We start from the raw sequence: 9503 nt of genomic DNA, 5'->3' as shown, positions 1-9503 counted from the left end.
ATGCATATTGAGCTCTTTCTGATCAAAGATGTACTTAAAACTCTTGTGATCAGAAAAGACTCTAAACCTCTGTACAAGTAGTGCCTCCAAATCATTAATGCAAACATAACTGCCGCCAATTCTAGGTCATGAGTTGGGTAATTCATCTCATGAGGTCTCAGCTGACGCGATGCGTAAGTCACTACGTTTCGGTGTTGCATCAACACGCAACCCAAACCCTTTAACGAAGCATCACAGTACACTTCAAATGGCTCGTACGGTTCCACAAAATTCAAACAGGCACGAGGTTAATTTCTCCTTCAAAGCTTGAAAGCTCTCCTCACACTCTGTCGTCCACACAAATGGTCTCTCCTTCCGGGTTAACTTAGTTATCGGTAAAGCAATTTGAGAAAATCCCTTTATGAATCTTCGGTAATATCCGGCCAATCCCAAGAAACTCCTAACCTTTGTTACCGTAATCAGCCTCTCCCATTCTATCATTGCCTCCACTTTAGAAGGATCCACCGCTATTCCACCCTTACTCACTACGTGACCTAAGAACTTCACCTCTTCCTTCCAAAATTTACACTTAGATAATTTCGCATACAATTTACGCTCTTTCAGGATTTGCAACACAATCCTCAAGTGATCTTCATGTTCTTCCACTGTCTTTGAGTAAACTAAGATGTCATCTATGAATACCACCACGAATTTGTCCAAAAAGGGATAAAATACTTTGTTCATGTAATCCATGAGCACAGCAGGTGCATTCGTCAACCCAAAGGACATCACCGCAAACTCGTAATGTCCATAGCGTGTCCTAAACGCAGTTTTCGGAATATCATCCTCCTTCACCCTTATCTAATGGTAACTGGATCTTAAATCAATTTTTAAAAACACCCCAACTCCTTGCAACTGATCTATTAAGTCATCTATCCTCGGCAACAGATACTTGTTCTTCACAGTCACTTTGTTCAACTGTCGGTAATCATTGCAAAGTTGCATTTCCCCATATTTTTTCTTTACCAATAAAACTGGCACTCCCCATGGAGACATACTCATTCAATGGACCTCTTGTTTAGAAGTCCTTCCAACTAAGTCTTTAGTTCCGCCAGCTCTATCGGAGCCATTCGGTACGGCGCAATCGACACTGGTTCGGCTCTCCGCACCAAGTCAATAGCAAATTCAATTTTCCTTTGAGGTAGAAATTTGGGAATATCTTCAGGAAATATTTCAGAAAAGTCTCTAACTACCAGAATTTGATCTAACTCATGTTCATCACCTAACGCATTCGCAGCCAAAAGCATATAACTCGGATACTCTTTTCCACTATAATTTACCAACACAGATTTCAGATAATAACCCTTAGCTACCACTACTCCTCCTTCTCCTTCTGGCATTAACCGAATTGATCGCTCAAAGCAATCCAACAATACCAGGTTCTTTGACAACCAATCAAACCCCAAAATCATCTCCAACCCAACCATTGGCAAACAGATTAAATCATGAACAAATTCTCTGTCCTCAATCTTGTAAGATACTTTCCTACAACCTGATTTAGTCACAACTGTCTGATATGGGGTATGTACATGCAAATCAAAAGCTAATTCTGACATTTTCAACCCTAGTTCTTCAACCTTATCAAATGCAATGAAAGAATACGAAGCCCCAGTATCATACAATGCAACCAATATTTTATCACCAAATAAACATTTACCTCTCATCAAAGGGTCTCCGTTGGCAGTATTATTGGCGTTCACAGCAAACACTCGTCCTTGGTATTGATTCCAACCCACATTTGGGTTCTTCCCATGAGTCCAATCCCTTGCCAAGTGACCAGGAAATCTGCAATTGAAGCAACCACCTATACCCAGCTTGCACGAGTCATATGGATGAAAACGCCCACAACGATCATAAGTTAAATCCGGAGAAGTCTTACCCTGGTTACCTCTTCCTCTTTCCTGGTGGTACTGATCAAAAGTGGGTCTTCTAATGTTGCCTTGACCTTGAGGTACATGTCATCTCCTCTTGAAATTCTGACCCCCTCGGCTGAAAGTACTTGCCACGCCCACGGTTGTTGTTTCCATCTCTAGTATCTCTTACGAATGACACCTTTTTAGCGCACTCTTCAACCACTCGGGCTTTATTCACCAATTCCAAAAACATCCGAATCGCCAAAGGAGCTACAGCCATCATAATGTTGTCCCTCAAGCCTCCTTGATACTTGATACACTTCCAACTCTCATAGGACTCCGGAGCACCTTGACATACCCTAGAGAAACTACAGAACTCCTCGAATCGACTAGTGTAATCGGCCACGAATAACGAGCCTTGCTTCAGCTGCATAAGCTCTAACTCTTTAGCTTCTCTCACTGACTCCGGAAAATTCTTCTTATAAAATGCCATTTGAAACACATCCCAAGGAATGTCGGCATTCTGAAGATGCAGTAACTGGCATTCCCCTTGCCACCAATGTTGAGCCTCTCCTAACAGTTGATACGTCGCAAAATCCACAAATTGGTTGTTCGAAACATGCTGGGCTTGCAGGGTACGCGTACGACCTCATCTGCGAGTAGCCATTAGGGTTCCTGTCTACACCAAACAGTCGATATCAAGGTGATCAGTCTCAATATCAAAAGCCTAGTGCTTCAATTATCCCAAAAAGGCACTCACAAACAAGCATGATATATATATATATATATATATATATATATATATATATATATATATATATATCAAGCAGAAAACCTAAATAGCATGAAAGAAAAAGACACAGGGTATGCAATGAAGCACAATCGGTCCATCCCTCAGGCTCACGAGGACGAACCGCTCTGATACCACTAAATGTAATACCCTAATTACCCTAAGTCTTATCTCATGCCGTAAAGTAAAGGATAATTAAAGGTCACGACAATTCTAAGGCTTATAAAATAATATATATAGAAAGAGATAGTAATTCTAGAAGCTCGATGAAGAAATAAGCTCAAAAACAGAGTTTCAAAAGCACGAAATGTTCACACGAAACGACAAGCCTAAAGGCACAAGATGTAGATACAAGATAACAAGGCATATGTAGATATATGAGTATAATAGTCATAAAATACTAGCCACAGCTTGCGGAGTTTAGGCCGACTAGCTATATGCAGACATACAGAGTTCGAAAAGTTAAAACAGCATATACAATATCTACTCTCAAAGTTAGCCTCTAAGGCAAATATAGATACAAAAGTGACAGTACTAAAACAAAAAAGATGATAAGGATCCTCCGCTCTGTCACTGTCATGCAACTCACCGAGGTGGGTTATGAGAATCGAAAGTTCTCAGTATGGTAACAGTATCCAGTAATGTAAGATATAAGATTCCGGGACGCCAGAGAAAATCCTAGAACTTCACATCATCATAATATTCAAGATTATAAAATAGATAAATAAATCCTTAAATAGGACATCTAACTTAGGAGATTTCTAATCTAACATTTACATCGCTGTCCCATAGCCTTTGCTAGCCTAACCGCCATGCGATCCCATCGCCACCGCCTACTGAACCTCCTCAATCCCAGTAGAAAACACAAGTAATTCGTACAAGTAAAGCACAAGTAATTATCATGTATAGCAAGTAAATCAAGAACCAATTAAGCATGTTATACAATTAGGCATAGTATGCAAGTAAACAAAGCAAGCAACCACGTAGAAAATGCACATGATGAATGCCTGTGCTATTGGCTGTGATATCACATTGTCGGTTTAACTGCCAACCCGACACTTTTCCATGGAAATGTCGCCTTTTGGTCACAAATATAAATGGAAACCCCAGGGATATCGTGTCCAACACATAGTCCAGAATATAGTGTCCGACATACTCTTGTGATTCCGAAAAGATGCGAGCGGGATACTCAGCCACAAACCTCACATCTCAACATAATCGGGACTAACCACCGCCATTACGCCGTTGTCGCGACCTCGACAGGCGGGATTAACCTACCGTCCCTGCCAGGCGCCTAGCATCTCAACAATCTCAGTATAATACAATATATATCCATTTCTCATTCAGTGATCACTTTCAACATTCAATATTTTCTCATTTATCTTCGAGTCCCAGACTCGTCGCAAACTTTATCAATTTTCTTATTTCCACATCTCATCACACTCATCATCAATAGAGTACTCCAATGGTCCACTCACAAACTTCAGAAACCTAAGTCTCCGTCTTCTAAATATTTTACCAGAAAATATCTAGTTAAACTCACTTAAGGTATTATCTATCTTTCAAAATCTATTAACAAGCTAAGGGACCTTAAGCAAGCGTTACGGAAGTTTGCAAGCTTATCGGGAAGGTAAAACAATTGAAAACAAAATTTTAAATTTGAAAAGCAGGGTTTGTGCGTACGCATAGAGGTGTGCGTACGCACACAAAGTAAAATTTTTCATCTTGTGAGTACGCATGAATACGTGCGAACGCACTCAACAGAATGCTCTTCCCAGCTTGTGCGTACGCATGATGTTGTGCGTACGCACAACTTGCAACTTTCTCAGGGTGTGCGTGCACACCCCTCGTGCGTACGCACGAGTCATAACACCCGTTCTCCTCAGTTCATAGATATAGGTTCGTGCATGGGCACACAAACCAAAACTTAAAATTTTCTGCAACATCACAGAATTTAGTTTTTTTATACCAACTTATAACGATCATATCTTTTTCTACAAGATTCCGATTTCCTCGAAATCTATACCAATTTAAAGCTCTTTAAATTATCTTTAATTTGATACAAAATTCAATCAATTTCAAAAATCGATGCTCAAGATATGATCTGCCAAGATTGGCCCAAAATCCGTTTTTACCAAAAACTCTTAAACCTCAATTTTACCAAAACTCTCAATTCAAAACCACTTATTCCACATCCAAAACAGTTCCAATGTACCTAAATTATATTCATATACCTTCTCATCATTTCACAACTTAACAACATATAATATCATCCATTCCATACACCAAATTCCACTTATAAAACTCAACTTTCAATAATTAACATCACAAAACATCATTTTGTTATCCTCAGTATTATCAACATCAACAAGCCTTATAATTCATTATCAATCCTCATGATCATCATTATCCAACCCCACATTATAAATCAATATCATCATTCACCAAAATCATCACAATCATTAAAATCGTTATACATCACAATTATCAATAACCAATTCAATCCTATTCTCAGGTCTACTAGCCTAAGTGTCCAGAAATATTACATATTACATAGAGAAAACCAAAACCATACTTTAGTTGATTCTTAATATGCACCAAACACCAAAATTTGACCCCAACTAAGCTTCCACAAGTTTTCAAGTTCAATCAAGCCACCATACACAATCCAAAAGCTCCAATAATCATAAATTCCAAGCTTTACACAATTAATTCATCATAATTAAATCCTAGGGTTTACCAAAATCATAAATCCACAAGGGTTTAAGATATTCTTACCTTACCCAATAGTTTTAGGGATAAAATCCAATAGCAACCAAGTGTTAAAGTGTACCTAAACACCAAAAATTACAAAAATCACTAAAAAAGCAAACCTAAAATTTTGAATTTTATAGAGATGAAAAATGGGCAAGAATTTTCAAAAATCTTTCCACTTTGATTAGATGGAACTAACGGGCTCGGCGAAAATTTTGCGTGGCCGCAAAACGTTCGCGAATCGGAGCACCGTAACTCAAGTTATGAGCAAAAGAGCGAGAAAGTGAATAGTGTTCTTCCTCAACTCTCTAACCCTACCAACTACTGTGTGTGTTGAGTTATGAAGTGTGAAGTGGCTGAAATGGCCTCTAATTGGCTTATATATATGTTGGGTTGGGCCCAACTTGGACATGGTCCAACCCGTCAGTATTTTTAATTCGTTTGGCCCAATTTTAGGCCAAACCTTTAAAATTAGCGCTCGATTTTCAACTTTAATTATTTTCCTAAGTTTTTCTACCGTTTTTACTGCTCTCACATAGTACTAGACAAATTTAAGCCGGTACTACCGGCTAATTTACTGGTATGCATTTTTACGCAATTTTCACAGAAAATTACATTTTTCAACTTAAAAAAATCTATCAAGTCCAAATATGATATTTAAATTTTCTAATTAATATTCTAAATTTTTGAAACCTGTTTTAGACAATTAAATTAATTAATTAAGCGATTAATTAATTGCGATTCGTACAGGTGGCCTAAACGCTTAGAATTTGAAAGTTCCAAAAATGAGTTAAGGGTTGAAGTGGTTATTGAATTTTCACTAAAATTTTAAATAATTTTTTAATTTTTAATTGTCTCAATTTAATTTTTGAATTTTTATTCCTTGATTCATACTATGATGAAGAGAAAAAATGATAACGGATAAAAATTTACCTTTATAAATAATTAGATACAATTTTAAAGAATGTATAATTTTATTTTTATTAATTTTTTTAAAATAGATTATACTTATACTTACTATTTTTTTTTTCATTCTTTTCACATAAATATATCTTCATTATAGAATTATCCATATATATATATATAAGTGCTGCAAATTGAAAAATACAAAAAGAAATTATACTAGCTGTTTTTTTAGCAGTACCTGCGATGTAATAATGCAAAGACTGAATGACATTGCCAAAAGAGTAGATAATTGATGATGCAGATATCAAATGCAATATTAATTGAAGATTGGAACTATTATTATTAGCAGTATGAGGCAATGAAAAAATGATGATAAAGGGTAATTAGGCAACAAACCAATTCATATATCAATAGTAGTCTGATTAAGAGCCATGTATCTCCATCTTTCTTTCTCCACAAAATCTGCATCCAAGAATCTTGAAAGAAATGCCCAAAGCCTATATACATCCTCAAAGTTCGTTAAGAAACCAAGTGCAGCTGTCACCACACTTATCCCACACTCATTTCTTTCTCTCTCTGTCTTAATATAATTACCACATTGCCCCCTCAACCCTTTCACCTCACACACTCTGCTCTCTATACCCATCTCTCTGTCTTCCTCATTCTTGTCAAAGAACCTTATTTTCTGCAAAACTGCACTGCTCAGAGAGATGTTGTTCCTGTCTGCTAGCTTCTGCACAATTAAAGGATCAACCTTTTCTCCTTTCCAATCAAACACGTTGAATGCCACTGCTGGTCCACGGTGTGCATTTATATTTGGTCCATAGATTCTAATTAGGGAAATCCCAGTTTGAGGATGATGTGGATGTTGGAGACTCATCATTGCATTAACAAGCCAATTGATGAGATACTTAGCCCTGCAACTAATTTGGATTAGCCCCACTGAATCTGCATGTTCCAATCCTTTGCATTCTATCTCATTCACTGAACTTAATCCTCTTCTAGATAGAGTTGACTCTAGCGATGTTTGTAACTCCACAATTTCTGATGATGACTGTGCCACTGAAACTACTTCAATCTCATGTGGTGGAGAAGTTTCACTTTGCAACTCTTCTTGTAGATCTTGTGTTTGTCGAAATGCCGGAAGGAGGCTTATAATTCCTAGGCTTGTAGGATTGTTGGCTGAATCTTTTATAGCAGAAACACTGGATTTCTTGACAAATAAGCACCCAAAACCTGATGGATTTTCACCATAAACTTTGTGAAATGAACAGATCAGAAAATCAGGTTTGAACATGGTTAGACCCAAGGTGTCCATCTCCTTAGGTGCAAATGCACATGCATCAACCAACACATGCCATCCATTTTCTTGTGCCAAAGACATCCATACATATGAATATGGTGCTCCGGTAACTCTTGAGTGAAGTGGAAAAACAAATAGGCCTCTCTTTCTCTTATCTCTTTTGCTCATTATCATCTTCTTCAATTTCTTGTACTTTATTCCTAGCTTTGGCCAGCAGAACTCCGCTGACAAGATATGTGCCCCTTGCGCTTTGCAGGCCTCCATCATCACATCCAGTGCCTCGCTCCTGTGATCATACACTGTGAGGAGCTCTCCATTGGACTGAAATTGGAAAGATTCAGCCACAAGTTTGAAAGCAGATACCTCATTGGCAATGAAAACCAGGGTGTAATCAGCTTCAGAGATATTCATAAATGCCATGATCCTCTCTCTGATTCTGGATTCAAGCTCTGATTCCTGTCCACCATGGAGTATCTGAGAATGCAAATTCACTGGCTTGTGGGAGATATCGAAGAAGGGTGGTTCCAAGGCAGATGGAGGAGGACAAGAAGATGAAGAAGCAACTGAAGTTGAGGGACAGAACCTCTGCTGCTGAACATAGGAGAAAAGGCCATGTCCGGTGTAATCAAAGCAAATGTTGGAGAGATTCAAGTGAGGGTATTCTTGGGCACGAATTCGATCAACTTCAGAAGTGTTCCCAAATGGAGGGTATGCTTTGATGAAGTTAGCATATGATTCTTGCAAAGAAGGGATGGCCTCATGGTTTGTGAATTGTGTATATGGATGAAGAGTATAAGACGTGGCTTCTTCCAAGTCATGGCTTGATCCAAACACAACACTGACGCTGGAATTTTGAGACTTATTAGAGTCAGAGACAATAAAGGGAGAACGAAAACAGCCATTGTAGCAAGGCTGTGATGTTTCTCCTCCAGCGCAAGGTGTGTTCATTTTCTTTCTTTCATATTCATGCCACTATGTTATATTGTCATTTCTTTCCTTGTCTGATTGATTTCATCGAAACTGTTAACTAAGTTATCATTGTAAATTTCATTGTCAACCAGACAAGTTGTCCCTTCAGGGATGGGGAATTTCATTACTCTCCATTATCCCAAACTTTTCTTCCCTCGACCGTAACTTCAAGCAATACTTTTATCCTACGTTGTTGACTATTGAATATGACATTATTTCATTAGAAATTTACTTAGTATTCCTTTTGTCTTGTCTCTATTTCTGTATTACATAAGATTTGAGATTTATTAGTTATAAATCATGCGCTCCATCTAATAGTAAAAAAGTGTTATTAGTGTGTAAAAATAACAAGTTTAATTTTATCTCACACCTGTAAATTAAAGTTGCGATAAAGCGGTGAATTTATTAATTAAGACGTCGAATTAGATTTGATCAAATTAATGCGTCACGGATCAGTTCATATGAAATCACTTTCTATACAGTAAAGTTGCTTGGCTGGTCCACTCTATACCATACGTTATACGATATTTCATTACCGTCAAAGTCCTTGTTAGCCCATACGGAAAGTGGTCGTGGGGCTTCATGCAAGGGGTAAAAAGGGTATTGGCTGCATTGAACTTTTTGAGTTCTAGTTTTGAAGATGCTTACATAGAAAACAACAATAGGTAGAGGGCAAAACCAAAGCCTGAGTTTCCATAGTGGCTTCCACAGTCACGTAGACCCGTATGTCTTTGGAATTTTTCTGTTTTGATCTATGATTCGCTTTCATCTTTGCTGCTTAAATTTTAGATTTAATTTTGATATGTTATTCTTTATTAGTATAAGTATCTTTTTTGTAATTTTTTTTTCTTTTTTGTTATCAATGACATATTAGATTATTAGCTAACAC

At 37.6% G+C, this 9503-nt stretch overlaps 2 protein-coding genes across 2 annotated transcripts; both read right to left on the bottom strand.

The window, feature by feature from the left end:
• Positions 1-1073: 1073 nt before the first annotated feature.
• Positions 1074-2385, bottom strand: LOC112747936 (uncharacterized). The gene is made up of 3 exons (XM_025796143.1): positions 2039-2385; positions 1441-1824; positions 1074-1308 (listed from the first exon to the last, which is right to left on the bottom strand). The coding sequence occupies exons 1-3, from the start codon at positions 2383-2385 to the stop codon at positions 1074-1076; spliced, it is 966 nt and encodes a 321-aa protein (XP_025651928.1).
• Positions 2386-5090: 2705 nt separating this feature from the next.
• Positions 5091-8862, bottom strand: LOC112749546 (molybdenum cofactor sulfurase). The gene is made up of 2 exons (XM_025797827.3): positions 6739-8862; positions 5091-5515 (listed from the first exon to the last, which is right to left on the bottom strand). Exon 1 carries the CDS (start codon positions 8591-8593, stop codon positions 6743-6745), a length of 1851 nt encoding a protein of 616 aa, XP_025653612.1. The 5' UTR covers positions 8594-8862; the 3' UTR covers positions 5091-5515; positions 6739-6742.
• Positions 8863-9503: the final 641 nt, after the last annotated feature.

The sequence above is a fragment of the Arachis hypogaea genome, chromosome 15 (genome assembly GCF_003086295.3).
Source record: "Arachis hypogaea cultivar Tifrunner chromosome 15, arahy.Tifrunner.gnm2.J5K5, whole genome shotgun sequence".
Lineage (NCBI taxonomy): Eukaryota > Viridiplantae > Streptophyta > Magnoliopsida > Fabales > Fabaceae > Arachis > Arachis hypogaea.
The sequence above is the reverse complement of the archived record's forward strand: the minus strand, read 5'-3'. Positions and strand labels throughout refer to the sequence as shown.

What these genes read in the sequence shown, in the direction of transcription:
- LOC112747936 (XM_025796143.1), bottom strand. Translation starts at nt 2,385, where the DNA reads ATGGCATTTTATAAGAAGAATTTTCCGGAGTCAGTGAGAGAAGCTAAA. An exon ending in AACAACCGTGGGCGTGGCAA is followed by an intron (nt 1,825 to 2,038) that starts GTACTTTCAGCC and finishes CTTCAATTGCAG; the next exon opens with ATTTCCTGGTCACTTGGCAA. An exon ending in GGGTTGGAGATGATTTTGGG is followed by an intron (nt 1,309 to 1,440) that starts GTTTGATTGGTT and finishes GGTAAATTATAG; the next exon opens with TGGAAAAGAGTATCCGAGTT.
- LOC112749546 (XM_025797827.3), bottom strand. Translation starts at nt 8,593, where the DNA reads ATGAACACACCTTGCGCTGGAGGAGAAACATCACAGCCTTGCTACAAT.